Source organism: Cavia porcellus, unplaced genomic scaffold (genome assembly GCF_034190915.1).
Source record: "Cavia porcellus strain 051 isolate PalLab524CR breed Dunkin Hartley unplaced genomic scaffold, mCavPor4.1 scaffold_24, whole genome shotgun sequence".
In the NCBI taxonomy this organism is placed as follows: Eukaryota; Metazoa; Chordata; class Mammalia; order Rodentia; family Caviidae; genus Cavia; species Cavia porcellus.
The window spans coordinates 46,780,310-46,795,968 of record NW_026947507.1 but is presented as its reverse complement, the minus strand read 5'-3'; the positions used below and the strand labels follow the sequence as shown (position 1 = coordinate 46,795,968).

The 15,659-nt window shown below is 45.8% G+C and overlaps 1 protein-coding gene across 2 annotated transcripts in view; it reads right to left on the bottom strand.

Moving 5' to 3' along the window:
• The window catches only part of Csmd1 (CUB and Sushi multiple domains 1), a 1,477,900-nt gene that overhangs the window by 161,818 nt on the left and 1,300,423 nt on the right, over positions 1–15,659 (bottom strand). For both annotated transcript variants that reach the window (XM_063234987.1, XM_063234988.1), the window contains exons 28-31: positions 11,448–11,586; positions 8,849–9,036; positions 4,213–4,407; positions 155–271 (exon numbers count right to left, since the gene is read on the bottom strand). In XM_063234987.1, coding sequence (XP_063091057.1) covers positions 155–271; positions 4,213–4,407; positions 8,849–9,036; positions 11,448–11,586 — 639 coding nt within the window. The remainder of the gene's footprint in view (positions 1–154; positions 272–4,212; positions 4,408–8,848; positions 9,037–11,447; positions 11,587–15,659) is intronic.

Genomic DNA, 15,659 nt, shown 5'->3' with positions numbered 1-15,659 from the left:
TGGTCTGGGTCAGACTCCTGGAAAGGAAGACAAACATGATATATTGCACTGGTGGGAGGATGGTAGTGGACACTATGGGAAAGGTGTGGAAACCTTCCCCCTTCATGCCATTGATTTGATATTGCTTTTATTTACTAAGATCTGTGGCACTTACCGAACTCCTTCGGCACGGTGATTGTGTAGAGGCACACCTGGCCCGCGGTGTAGTTGTGGGGGTAGTTGGGTGACAGGACCACGCCTTCGGATCCCGAATACTGGCCTCCACACGGAGCTGCAAACAAAACCAGCCAGGAATAGTAAGCCGCGGCTGAGGCTGGGGGTGCATAGCTTGTATCAAAACTTAACCAAAATAACAAAGTGAAAATCTTGTTCTGTGCTGTTATCGAAAGTAACAGAAAGGAAAACCAAAGACCAACCACATTAAATAAAATCTGTTCATTTTAGAGAGAAACATCTGAAGGCCTACTTCTGACATGTCAATAGAATCAGGGAGACGGCTATCATCATCATGAAATTAGGTTCTAAGAAGACAAATCTGTTATTTTGAAGGCCCCTGTCATTGTCTAGTTTGTATCAATCATCACACTAATGGAAAAAACACAAAGACCACTGCTGTTTCCACGAGGCTAACACTAGGCGGAAAGGATACAAAGTACTGGTTTGCTTTTCAGTTTCCAACTCTGCATTGCACAAACTCAGTTACGGAGCAGCACCAGAAGCGCAGAAGTAGTGATATCTGTGGGACCACCTTGGTAAATCCAGCGGATGGAAGGATGGATGGACAGGCAAACGTGAGGGCGCAGCAGAGGGTGTGTGTGTGTGTGCCAGAGCACATCTGGGTCTTGATCGCCCCCATTTTCTCCTTTACCCTGGCATGATTTTTGCTGAGAAAAGCAGGAGACAGGAAAAATCTCTATGCACGCTCAAAACACTCCTTCTGCATGGAGAAACAGACTTCCGACCGAGTCCCAGTGACTTCTGCTCAGGCTTTCACTAGGCCGCCAGCACTCCTCGCGCATGCGTGACGTGGTGGAGGACCGCGCCTTCCATTGGGTCAGCTCGGGTTGGGCTTGTCTTGCGCCCCTGATTAACTGGTTTCACAGGTGCACCTCCCCTGATTAGAATTTGGGGTTGTTTTCAGTACCTGAGAAAATTCCTATTTCTCTAGCTCATTTATTCTCAATATGGCAATTTTCAAGTGCTAAAAAATACCAATTAGAGATAGCACGTGTAATCCCCTGAATGTTAATTAGCACACTGTTAAATCCTAACTGATGGGTAGAACCATGTCCCAGATTAATGGAACTCCTTAAAATACCATGATGCTAATGTGAAGGGATCCCATTAAGGATTTATCAAGAGAGTTGATGACCTGTCCGCTGCTTTCCCGAACCTCTGCACACAATGGCTTGGAAAACTGAAGTCATTTTGGAGTCAAGGACAACAGCGAAGCCATTGGCCAGCTGCGGGGCTGTTTGTGAGCAGCTCACAAGAGGGCGTGCAGGAGCTTAGCTAGGCTCTGTGTCATGTTCAACTCGGAATAACTGCACCACTGCAAAACACCCATGCTGATATGTTCACATGTGTCCTGGAAAACCGTGATTTTCATTTTTGGGCAGCCGACACTTCTGCAAACTCATATCCAGGGCTGGCAGAGTTGAGCGAGCTCCGGGGAACTCAGCCCGGGAAGCAATGCCTCAGCCCACCGCCTCTGCCGTTGTCAGTTCCCCTGCTTATTTCATAAGGGTCCTTTATTTCCCCTCACAGCTCTAAGGCCAGAGTTCTAAAAGTCTGTACAAAGAATGAAAATTCATTTTATTTCTCCCTGGTCCTATAAAATTCAAGCAGATCTTTTTGCAAATACCTCTTTTCCACCTAAACAATTCATTACTTTGAATGTGACACTAAAGTTTAAACAAAAGTGTGGGGGGGGGGTCCTCAGTGGGCCAACATTTTCATGTGCAAATTATGATGAGAGGGAGACTTGCTACACTCAGGGACCATTTCAGATACATTTAAGATATAATTGCCAAGATGATTTGTCGGAGGGTAGACAAAAAGACAGCTGCCCATGACAATAGAACGCTAAAAATGCTTAAATGAAAGGAAGGAAATCCAGCTTCTTGGTCTTTATTTGCCTTGGTGACCAGAACTTTCTTCTCGGACTTCTAGGCTAACTTCCAAAGCCACCAAATAGATCCCAGACTCAACCAAATGCTTTTGAAATTGATAAGCATACGTGGAGAATTTTCCCTTAATAATTATTAATTATTCTGCCTATGTTCTTGTGTTAAACTAAGAAGTAGGCATGATCCTTTGACTGTTAAAAGTTAATTCATACTAATGGAACGACAGAAGAAAAAGAAATGTATGCTAATTTATTCTCTGATACCAGCCTATTAAACCGTTTTCCAAATGGAGAAAGATGGGCCAAAGGAATCACCACAGCCTGTCGGAGGAGACCGACTCATCCGCTTTCTACCTGGAACCCCATCTTGCCTGTTCGAGGGAGCTGAGAAGGAGCCGCACTGCAGTGCACTGGAATGTGAGGAATGGGCTCTGGGCACTGTGATTCAGCTCCAGCCCCATGGCAAACTCAGGGGACAAGGCTGCAGGCCACAGGCACACTCACCACCACCACAGAACACCCTCCCATGTGTGAATCGCCCTGGGCCACGGTGGCCTGTGGTAGTCCTGCAAACCGATGACCATCGAAATGTGCACGACTATTTGAACCACAAAAATATTTGACACAGACGTGGAAGCCTTCACAGGCACCCCCAAGGCACTGCCAGGCATGGACTTCTACTCCTCATAAATAGAGGCCAAGGATCCATGACTTCTGTCACATCTCCACTACCCTGGTCTTCTTACATCATACCCACCACCCATGCAGAAGCTTGGGGACATGGCAGGGTGTGCCGTCCCCTTCTGGGACACAGGAAGGGGCAGTGGAGGAACTCAGGATGCTGAGTGCTGGGCAGCTGGCCACACTCACCTGTCCCTAGTGCACCTGTCTTCTGCCATGTGAAAAGAAGTAGGGGAGCCATGTTTACTATGACAGTGAGAGCTGGAAGGTTTGCAGGGAGGCTTTTCCAGCAAGACCTGTTTTATCCACTCAGTCATCAGTTTATGACTTAGAAACCCACGCTCAGCTCTCCTTCCACATGCTTGATGTGTTGGTCCTGGCAGAAAGGGGGTTGACCCTCAAGTCTGGGAGTCACGGATTGGCGAGTTCAGCACAGGAGTAGCAGAAGGTGCCAGTGTAAGAGGCCCCGTGTGTGTGTATTTGTGTGTGTGTTTTGATTTTTGATGTGTTCCTTTTTAAACACCCATTTGATCCTCAGAATTGTTAGACAGGTGCAGAAAACACATTCCTTTCCTAAAGTCAGTTTATTAGGCTGAACTGGTCCTTAAGTGGATCCTAAAATACTGCAGCAAACCAGTGTTGCTGGGACCCATCATGGGTTTCCGCCTTGCAGGAATGAGTTGCTTTATGAATTTATTTTGGGTTGTACCCCAGGGCCTTGCACACACAAAGTGGCTGGAGGCTCTAACTCCAAGCCAACCCCAGGCCTGCTTCCTGGGTGCCTTTCTGGAGCCTCTGGGTCTCAGCTCCGAGGGGCCATGGCAGGCCCATTGGAAATCCTGGAGGCCATACAGGAATCAGCAGCCAGGCCAACACTGAGACGTGCCCTGGCTACCCTGAAGGTCACTGCAAGGGCAGATGCTGCCTGATCACTGTCCTCAGAGAGCTGAGATTTGCTTTGTTCTTAAAGGCTCATTTTATCTTGTTTTACAGTTTTACAAACATCCTTCAGGTGAACATGACACATCCATGTGCACATGTGTATCTTAAAATCTTCCTCTCTTTCTTTCCTTTATCCTCTCTCTTATACATCTACTGATATTTCATTATCAATCTATCTATTGATCGATTTCTTTAGAGAGAAGCAGTTAGAAAACGCTAATGGCTACCTGTCATGTAGCTCAGGTCTTAATACATAAAACAGAAGTGAAAAGTGTCAAACACCTTGATGAAAGGAAGAAGTGTCCAGCCAGAGACCATGAGCAGATCCCAGAGCTGGCCAAGGTTCCTGAGCAGCTGGACACCAGCTGTCACTGCAGCCCATGAGCCACACTTCCCCTCCTGCTGCGCCAGTGCATGGAGCCCTCCCAGGGAGCTGTGCCACACAGTTGGGTAGGACTCACCTCTGCAGGAGGGCAGGACATGATCCCAGGAGGGCTTCCCATCAGTTCCGATCACACAGGTGATGGATGAGGGCTCCACGATCCTGTAGCCAGAGTCACACTGATAGGTGACGGTAGAGCCCAGTTTGAAATCGGTGCCAACTCGGGTTCCGTTCATTATGTTCCCAGGGTCGAAGCAGGCTTCCCGGGGCTTCTCTGGTGAGGAACAAATGAGAAGGCCATGAAAATGCTGTTCTTTGGTTTTGCTTTGGGTCAGATTATTTTTTAGGGCCTAGCACATAGGAAAAATGCACAAAAAGATTTAATTGGTTCATGACTAAGTTAACCTATTGACTAAATAAAAGTGGGAAAATTCCCTTTAATAATCACAGTCTTTTAAAATGACACTTTACTGAAGAATCAATATCGAATGACTTTCCACCCAACATAAATGATTTTATATTATGTTTTATCCACTCATCCTTGTTTTGACCATGGATTAAAGGACTCAAGCCCATGAACTACTTGAAGAAAAATGCAAGTTCATTTTCTGACCTTTTATAGACAGTTGAGCCAAGGAGAAATGTTCTAGTCAGTCAGACAAGAGAAAGCTATAGAGGAGTTGGTGCAGAACATGAGAACACACTGCAGGCCTGGCCTCCAGACAAAGGTGAGTGACCAGGCCTGCGCCTCCAAAGCATAAGTGACAGGTCATAGTGAATATCACATGGTTCAATAAAGCCTGGTCAGTCAAAGTGGGAGGGCGGAACGGCCTGGCTCACCCCTTCCTCAGAAGCTTTGTTCCTCCCCACACACCAGCTCCATGACCTGGTTCCTCATCGGATTGACCTTACCTACTCAGCCAAACTTGTAACTGTACTGCCTGATTACAGTTTTGTCCCCCGTTGTACCCACCTTGTGACTTTGCTCTATAAACCTTGGACAAGTGGCCTCCTGTCTCCCAGCGGCGATCTCACTATCTCTCCATAACATTTTCCTACTCTCAACCTCTGTGGTCCCTGAGAATTCATTCCTGATTCTGGGGAACACAAGCAGTGCATCTGACATCTGGCAGGTTGGGAGAGACACATATTTCCCTGTCTCAGTACCACTGTAGATAACCTCCAGCCTTCAGGAAGAGAGGGGAGGATCTGGTTCCCCAGGGAGAATGACTTAACTTGTGCAGATGAACAGCATCTTCTCATCTAAGCATAAGCCCTGCATTCCCTCTGAGCTGCTTGCCAGCATGCCAGAGACCTGCACTCAGCACAATGTGTGCTCAGTGACTGCATTGCAGTGGGATGTGGGACGCCACAGTGGCTCAAGGACTTTCAGGTTCTGTGGAAACAGATGAGAGGCTCAGGGGCCCTGTGCGGGCTGAGCTGGGTGAGGGCAGTGCCCCACATGTCTCTCCTCCTCAGCAACCTGAGGGGCATTGGGTCTGGAGCTGTGGAGCTGGACCCATTTTACAAGTACACACTGGGGAGCCCAGCAAGACTCTGGGGCCATCAAAGGAGAAGCTCAACTCCAGCTCACCTGAGAACTATCCCTGTCCAAATGCAAAACAGTCTCTTTCCCCACAGTGTTGTTATTACATGGCCAGGGCTAGTTATCTTCTATAAGGCTTAATATTTTCAATTTTCCATTTTAGCAGACCATCTAAAATGTCACTAAATGAGTATACAGTTATGAAAACCAGTTTAGCATTGTATATGACAACAGTGATGCTGATACCAAGTTAGGCACAAGGATAACCTTAAAATGGATAGAAACAAACATTTTAGCTCTTTTCCTTTTTGTTTGACAAATGTATCCCCTGATAAAAATTTCTGAGTGCTCTTATTCTTCACAGAAAATTATAATAGGTACATGCAAACATCATGCAGAAGATGGGGCTGTTATCTGGAGAGCTAGGGTCAGTACCACTTAAATCTGTTTTATTCCTCCTGTGGAGCATTTCCTACTGCCCACCACTTAAGCCCTCACTTCCTTAACTGGTCTCAGATGGAGGACCATCTTGGAGACCCCAGTGGACATCCAGGAGAGAATGTGGGCACAATATCTTTGGAGGCCCCCCAGAGCACCATGGTATAGGAATGACAATGCAGCGGAGAAAATAACTAAAACTATCATATGCTGCAGGAGGAGGAGAGGCCTGGGACTTTGCCTGTTCAATATTCTCAGCAGTTTTCAACAATCTGTGTATCAACATCAGCCAGTCAGAGCTCCCCCTGGCAACCATTCTATCACCTATTAAAAGAAGTCTTATATCTAAGCATAACAGATATGGATTGCATCCATTATGGTCATGTATTATACTTATTGAAATATGACTGTGTCCATGTTTTGGTCAGTTATACAGACACAATTGTGGAAACCTTCCTTTTGCCTCACTTTGCTCCTGGTGGCCTTGGCAGGACAGCGGTGTACAGAGATCGGGTCTAAGACCTTGAATGAAAATCTATTTGGATATTCAGGTTGTAATGTTTTCATAATTTTTAAGCAGCCTTAATTCCCACAGAGGACACAAAACATTTATTTTAGGCAAATAAGGAGCAGCCACATAAAACTGAGAACTGTTAAAGCTGTTCATCCAGCCTTCCAGCACCACGTGAACACCCTGTGACCCCTGGCAGCAATGCCGTTTGTGATGTTCTCCCTGTAGCTAACTTGGAACCTCTTCAGCATATTTCTATCAGTGTAGACCTGTGACCTTGTTCACTTTGATTGCTTTTCTTATAACTTGCTTTCATTGGGATTTGCCATTCGGTGGAACTTCTGGCTCACACCACTAATGTGGAGTCCTGACAGCAAGATGTTCTTCTGGTGACCTGCATCTCATGTTTCGGTTCCATTTACTGAGTTGCCAATTCAAGATGTTTGGTGATAAACCACTGGTCCTTTTTGGCTCACAATCTGTGTTCCATGATTAGATGGCTTTATAACAGGGCATATTTCCTTGCCATTCCTGTCTTCCCCACTACAGATACCTCTGTCTCCTCCTGAACTGGAGGCCAAAGAGATGGAGCACACTGGGTCATCCTGGAGCCATGCAATGTGACCGCCCTCGGGTCTTACTGCTCCTGTCCTGCCTGGCAGCTGGCTTGGAGTTCACAGCACTGACTGCAGGGACATTGTCTCCCTGCTGGCACAGGGCACAGGAGCTGTTCTTTCCCAGGGATTTTCCCACAGACTCCGTGGGGGACTTGAATATTAAGAGCTGCCACCTCTCTTTACATGGCTCTACTGTCACCAAAGAACCAGACCGAAGACAAGGCAGTGAGTCCCGGCCCCTATTGGGGGTCTCGTACACCCATCACTCTTCTCTCCAGAACGGCTCACATGAGCATAGTTAGGAAGGATGAGGAGCTCGAAGCATGGAGACCAAGATTCTCCCCACCCTGAGATGGAGGCTCTTTTGCTGTTTGTCAGCTGGATTTTGCTTTATTTTGCTTTTAGCTTTGGCAGAATAAGCCTGGCGAGGTGTGTTTCAGTGATTTCCCATTAATGCAAAAGCAATCTGACGACAAGGTTCACGCTTCCTGCAGCTTCTCACACTCATGGGCACACTCCTTCCACCCAGAAAGCACTGGACCTTCCCAGGGGAGGAGCTTTGTGATGTCTTTATTGTAGATTTTAGTAAAGACCCTAAATTATATAGGTTTTGAGGTTTTAGAGGAAATTATTTACTTGAAACCATAGAGATCAATGCAAATCCATCACAGAGGTGAAAGAGATGAACGTATCATCCATTTCCATCTACAATTTTCTTTACAAGTTGAGCTCAAGTTTAAATAAATTTTCATCAAATTTTTTGATAACACATAATCACTTTTGTGTCTACATTTTGAAAACTAAACAACTAATTCTGAGAACAATATACAATATAATAACTAGTGTTAATTCCCTACTTTTTTTCTTTTTTTAAATTCTGTATTGTTTCTTTCCTTTTTCTATTTTGCTTTTTTAAATTAAAAAATCATTACTGTGAGTTGGTATTTTGTTAGATCCTCTTCCCTTTTTATATTACATTATTATTCACAGGAGAAACAAATTTGAAAAAAAATTTTGTTTTATGAACACAAAAAAAGACAGACATACATACATACAGACAGACTTTTAGGGAAGCTTTTGCATTGGGATTGAGTGTTTTACTTGCATATTAATGGTAGGGCGTGATAGACTCTAAACCAAGTGCAGGTCCCCCAGGAATCTGAACCTGAGCCAGTGCTCACACAAAGCCATGTCCACAGGTGGGGACAGGTCATGGGCAGAAGGGATTCCAGGACAAACCTGACCAGTCTAACTCAGCTATGGAGAAGATGCAAATTTAGTCATCCTGAAGAAACTACTCAGAGGACATTTAATTTATCTTAAAATAATTCTCAAATGCCATCGACTTACTGTTTATGCAAAGCACAATTTATTTGGAAATGGCTATGAATTGGCAAGAATCTCCATCTTCTCTTCTTTCAGCTAAGATAGACGTGAGTCTTTGGCCTCTCCTCTCTCTGGGATGGGGATGACCCTCTCACCCAGACAGCCACAGCAAGGCACATGTCCGTGTTAGACAGTGATGCCAGATCTCACACAGACACCTCAGGTCTGGATAGTCCTGACTACAGCACCCTCCGCAGGACACCGTGTGGCACAGTACCTTTAAACTCAATGGCAAACCCTGACAAGCCCACGGAGGCGTCACTCCGGAAGGCCAAGAAAAGGCTGTTCCCGCTGCTCTCGATTCTGTCCGGGGCTTGGGAGCCCTGGAAGCTCCCGACCAGCGGGCTGTTGGAGTCCTCGCCCTCGTAGATGTGCAGGAAGTCATAGCTGGGTTCCATGTTGAAGCTGAGGACAAAGAACATCGGGGTTAAGAGTGAATGGCAGCGTCACCAGATCTTCTGGGGGATTCAGCTTTGAAAACACAGAGTGAGTTTATTTACTTTTGTGTAATACCTTCAATAATTAAGGCAATCAAAAAGTTAAATATAATATTGCATGTAAGTTATAACAAATGCTCTTAGCATTTTGACCACGGCACTCAATCTAGTACAATTTGGAAGACAGCTAAAAGAAAATGAATCATAGTAACATGGGGATATTTCTCTGCATACGTGAACTTGATAATCAGGTATAATTTGAAAGAACCAAGGTCCAAAGGAATAAATTTCCACTGATATATTATTTTTATGTGAATATTTTAGTTTTAAAAAGTGTATCCTTGGTATTCCTGTGTATTCTTAGGGGTTGTCTGAGGCTTTCTGTGCCTGGAACAAGCACTCTTTCCAGCCACTGCAAGCTCCTTGCTTTCTGCTGGGTGGAATTTGTGCTGTAGCTGACCAAGAGGACCAACATGATTTTTTAATCAGGGGAAATGTGTTGCCCAAGTGGCTCTGGTTTGTCTGGAAAGTCCAGCTAGGTGGAGGGCAGAAGGTCTTCTGCCCCAAAGTTAGAGTGGATGAAGTAGCTATGGAGTGACCAAGTGTAGGGGCAAATAAGAAGTGGACTAACAGAATTCTATGGGGTTGGTAGTTTTACTTAGCATATGTTGCAAAGATGTTACGAGAATCATGTACTGCTCCACCCCCAAAATTGACATACTATGCTATTATTATAGATTAGATATTGAACGCTGAAAATTCTATCAGACATAGAAAAAATTCCCATATAATCTCTTTTTAAAAATATAACAGAGTGCTTCCCTGGAAGTCTGAAGATAGATTTACAGTTAGCTATGGCTCCCCATGTTAAGACCTGTTTTATTTGTACCTATGAGAGCCGCACATGTCCATAAGCCCTCATGTCTGCGCCAAGACTGAGCAACCCTGTGCAGCGAACTTAATTTGAGCCTGGTGAGTATCACCCCAGTCTACAGGAGCAGTGGTAGAGGTTCCCTCCCTCCCTGGATGCCAGGCTCCAGCATGATCCTTGAAGCCCCATCCTTCAGATCCAGAATTCTCTCCTCCACTGTCAGTAGCACCAGGCTCTCATGCACCCTGCAGAAGCTCCCTGAATCTGGACTGGGGAGGTTCCCTAGAGGACTCCAATTCTCTGTGCATCCTGTTGAAGGGACACTTTGTCATTTATCCCTGCAGACCGTGCTTTCTGATGTTCACATGCTGGGCACCTTCAGCAGCCTCCTATCTGTCTCCTGGAACAGACTGGTTCCTGCCTAGGGTTTGGGCTGTCCCAAACACTACAACGTAGACTGAGCTGTTAAGTTCCCACTGAGCATACAGAAATGATCTGGGTCAGAGGACAGGTCTGGGCTCTGACTTCTTGAGCTAATTGTGTAAGGACTCTCTCAGGAAGGAGAGAACTGAGAGGTGCATGAAATGATTAAAAATTCTGGCATGAAATTGCCTTACATATCAGCTAAGCTGCACTCTAGGAACATTTGTAAGTCCTATAATGTGGGAAGTTGTGAAATTCTTACTCTTAAATTTCTGTGGCCACCAGCAGACCTTTGATTGTGACTTCTCTTTTAATCGACTGGTACTAGAGCTGCCTGCTGGTTACAAGGAAGGAAACCCACCACACCAACCAGCACAGCCAAGCAGTGCTCACTGGGCCACATCCTTCTAACCACAGAATACCCACTTAGACCAAAACCCAAAGTACTCGGCATGTTAACACTGGAAAAGAGCTTCAGGTGCAATAAAAATTTAATTACTTCATACTGTCCATGAATATGACAATGTATTATGAAGCTATTTTATAAAATAACCCTGGTATTGATCTTTTACCATCTAGTTTAGCAGGAATGAGTTAGCATGTTTCTAAGACACATCTGATAATTCAAACCTTACAACCAAAGGTTGGGGAAATTTCATTTTCAAAGCCCACTGAGCCCTAAAAACCCAAGGATAGTAAGGGTTCTACCCCTGGGAATGTCAGACAATATGGCAAGTGGGTGAATTTTCTCACACATGTCTAGGAAAACAGAAGGCAGTGATAAGAAATTATTCCAAGCAAATCTGTATCATGCTTATTTTAGTTTTGAATATTTTATAAATGATGCTTTCTGTGTGGCAGATCAGACGCGTTTAGAATTATTTCGTGTGTATTTTACAAGAAGTCCCCCAAACACAGAAGACATCTTCCGAATCACCTTGCACCTACATGGGGCCTTTAGAGCCACCAGGCTAAGGGCTGGCGCAGAAACAGAGTCCAGGCACTTGGCATTTGTCAGTGATAAAGGAAGTGACCTCCAGGTGTGGGCTTTGCCCGCCCTCTGCAGTGGGAGGGGAGGGACGTACCTTCTGAATATTAAGGCGATGACGAAGTCGGGGTTCACCTTCACTCTCCAGTCACACTCCTTGCCTGGAGGGTAGGGCTGTGGGTAGTTAGGGGACAGAATGACTCCGGAAGGGCCAGTCAAGTTCCCGCCGCAGGCAGCTGTCACAGAACAAAACCAAGGGAAGATGTTAGAGGAAAGGCGGGCCTGCCTGCAGCCACCAGGAAAGGAGACCTCAGGAATGCTGTCGGAAAGCGTGCTCACAGCTGTCCCCAGCCTGACCTGCGTGGTTGGTCAGCAGTCATCCAGGGGGAAACCCTGAGGCCCAGAAAATATGCACCTTTTGCATGGAATTGTGCACTTTATATAACACCCCCTCGAGTTTTCAGAGAGGGCTGTCAAACTTCTAGCAAATGCAATTTTCTTCCTATCATTTAAGATTTGACCCTGTTAAACTGGCCAACACAGTTCTCATAGTTTCCACCACACACACAAACACAGATGCAAACACACAAACCCAGACACACATAGACAGAAAAGGACTTTCAGGGTACACAAGGATGGGGACTCAAGCTGGGACATTCATTGATCTCTAGTAATACTCTTTGAGCCACATGCTTAAAATATTACTAATCAGAAAACAGCGAGAACAGTAAGTCATGCATGTCTTTGCAGTCCATGGTTGGAATTAGATGTGCTCCCTTCTGCATCAGCTTACTGGTGCTGACTGATGGGCAAGTCTTTCACTCCTGAATCTGAAGATAGTTTTGACAATTTCATGTCCTGCCATGCTCTCCCTGAAGGCTTCCATCTGCCGGAGGGTTGAGAACCCCATAGATGTACCAGCGGGCAGTGTAGATGCCCACAGGAACATATCAGGCTTCTCTACCTCCAACATCAAGACCATCACCAGCTTTTCACTGTTTTCTGGGGCTCTGTAACACAGGTTTTGTCGCCCATCATTGGCCACATGCATGTTTACAAGTAACTCAGTGGAGGAAAACTGCCCTAGTGATGATGTTTTTTCCCATAGGCACACAAAAGACTGCTTTTAAGAGAATGAAGCCAAAGAAGAAATATACTCCACTACTTTCTGTGACAGGTGGTGTTCCAGTGTTCAATGTTCCTGGAAACTTAATCATTCAAAAGAACAAATACAACTAAATGCAGTATATTTCTCATTAGTCCTGACCAATCCAAGTAAGCCGAAAACCCATAAAACATTTAGGGGAAATCCTACAGGTCCATGCTTGAGAGTCATATGGGGCTGCTTTCACAGGAAGACAGAATCCTGCTTCCCCGGACATGGTGTCATCCTGGTAAGCATGCTTTCCACTTCACCTTGTGGACGGTCCTCCCTGGAGCCCAGCAAGGTTTGGGTATAAAATGCTGCCCATCACCACAGTCACTGTGGAGAGAGGAGGGGCCGAAAATCTGGAAGGTTCTGTCCAGCAGGAGAATAGAAGGGTGAAAGGCGCAGATGGGGGCATCAGTACCAGGGCCACCACAGGAAGACAGCGGGCAGGACCGGGACACTGATCTACAGGAAAGAAGGGGGACTTTGTCTACTCGCGTGGCTCCCAGAATCCACTTTCGAAGGTGTCTGTCTAAAAGCTGAAAGTGGACTTCCACAGTTCTCCTACCACATGGCTCAGGCTTTCCCTCTGAGGTTCTTCATTTTGGCTTCATTAGACTTTATTTAAAGAGCACCCAGAATGATTTAGATAGGACCAGAACTTAGCCGGAAATACAACCCAAGACTAGGGAAATTCTACCCAAAGGGAAGGGCAAGGTGGTGGGAGCCAGGAATACATCTCCAGGCCTGATCCTCCACAAACGTGGGAGGTGGCTCCTTGCTCTGTAGGGGCAGCACACTCCGGGACATGCCTCAGTGGTTCTGCTCACACTTCCCACAGGGTTCACACTGCCCTGCCTTCCTGGAGCTCCACAGCGTCCATCCACACAGCAGCTCCAGGCCGCCAGCTTGCTGATCCTAGAGCAGCTTCTTCAGGCTTCTCAGAGCCTGGAGGACATGAACCTGGGGAAAGCGATTGCAGGCTGAGTAAGGAAACAAAGACAGAGGCTTGGGCACATTCCTAGAGTTAGATCAGGTCAGCATGCCCTGCCTCAAGGCTCAGTCCCTCAGGGCTTAGCTGAGAAACCAAACAGAGGAGCCCCCTTCCCAGAGGGCCTTAGGAGGACAATGAAGGCGCCCCAAGTGCACTCCAGGATACAAACCCACCTAGCCCCATGACTTACTGCTGGATGTGAACCACAGAGCAGGGCAGGCCCAGAGCCTGGGGAGAGAACAGAGCACCACACGGAAAGAGGGAACTGGGTGCTAACAACAAAGAAGGGCAAACACCAGGCCTTCTGACCCCAGCACACAATCCCAGCCCTGGGGGAGACTAATGCAGGAAGAGCACAAGTTGGAGCCCAGTCTGGGAAAATTAGTGAGATTCTGTTTCAAAATGTCCAAAATAAAAAAGTGATGGGGCCCTTAATCCAATCCAGAGAGAGAGAGAGGGAGGGGGAGGGAGAGAGAGAGACAGATTGGCTGGTCATGGCCATCCAGAAGGGGCAAATGAAGATGGACCATAAGAATGTAAAAAAACCCAAAAAACAAAACAAAACAAAACAAACAAACAAACAAACAAACAAAAAAACAGTTCAGCTCTATGATTAATTTAAAATGCCAGCTTAAAAAAAATAGGGATAAAAACAAATTGTCAGCACTTTCTGCTCACAATTAATTAGACTACAACTACTGTGTGTTATGATTTTCTAAGATAAATATGCATGGCTGATGACTATGTGGGTTTATGCAACCATTTCCTGAGTTTGGTAAAACCTGTAAGAAAATATCTGAGAGAGATGTGAGTCATATATTACTTGCTTACAATTATGGGTACTCAAAGCAGAGATATTCACTGTCTCCTCAGAATAGGAAAGAGGCAAAAAACAAAACAAAACAAACAAACAAAAAAACCGAACTGTTAGAAAATTAGGGCCAAGAGAAGTCAGCCTGGGAGCACTGAAATAAAAGATGCAGGGTAAAATGCCCCTCACTGAGGGTGGAGCAGGGCATGGCCTTCCAGAGGCACTAGCGCCATGAGAGTTAGTGGAAAACTGAGCAACCCAGAAGGTACTGAAACTCAGTCATAGCCACAAGTGCCAAGGCAGTCCTGCAGGACTCTGTTACTATCGAAAACATTTTAAAGTAAATTATTGTATACAGATTTATGAAGCTTATGCATGATTATGTTACTAGGAACTGCTTCTAGCTTTTTTCTCCTCTTTTTGATTTACTCTGACTTATAAAACATCTGCAGTGAACATGCAGTCTTTCAACAAGGAGAAAAGTAAGAAATTAAGTATCACGACTCTTCAGTACGCAGTTAAAGTGAGTGTGAAAATGAGCTCAATCGGCCGAGGTCCTACTGTGCAAGTATCTTACACAGGACACAACCTCATTTCACGGAAATAGGAGAGCAGAAGACAATGCTCATTGCTCCCACCTCTCTGCTACAGTCTCCGTGCCCAGCAGGATGCCTGTCAGTCAAGGAGGCTTAACTGCCTGCATGGATTTTAGCTCACTCTGGGGATGGACGTGTTTTGTGTGGCTTGGGGTGAATGGATTATTTAGTTGCTGACCAAAATTAGGTAACTAGGAAATGAATACCAAAAGGCTCAGAAGATGGGAAGGTGCTCAAATTTCACGTTAAGTTAATGTAAAATGATGAATTACCATTAAAAGATGAATTCCTAATGTCTCTTAAGTCCAAGAAACTATAAAGATAGAAGACAGATAAAGAAAAAGATGTCCTTTCTCATTTGCGAAGTGGCCCTGGGCTGGAGGTGATGGCTGCACCCGTGACGATGCCTTCACTTTCGAGAAGGGACACACAGAAAGCCTTCACTGCTCCCAGGGCAAACACCGTCCTGAACCTCAGGGCAGGCCTGCATACACAGCGCTGGGAGCCGCAGTGCCAGGGTAGAGCTGTGGCTGGTCCCCTGTCCTCCTGCATCCCATAAGGAGGACAGGGCAGAGTGCAGTGGTCCACAGGGGCCCATGAGTCCCACTGTGTGTGACATCTCCGGGGTCACCGTGTGCCGAGCTGCCCACCCTATGTGCCCACCATGGCACTACCTCTGCTTCCCTTCAGAGATCAACAAAATTTTATAGAGTATAAAGAAGAGCTGATCAAACTCTCATAGCTCATAACAGTAATAA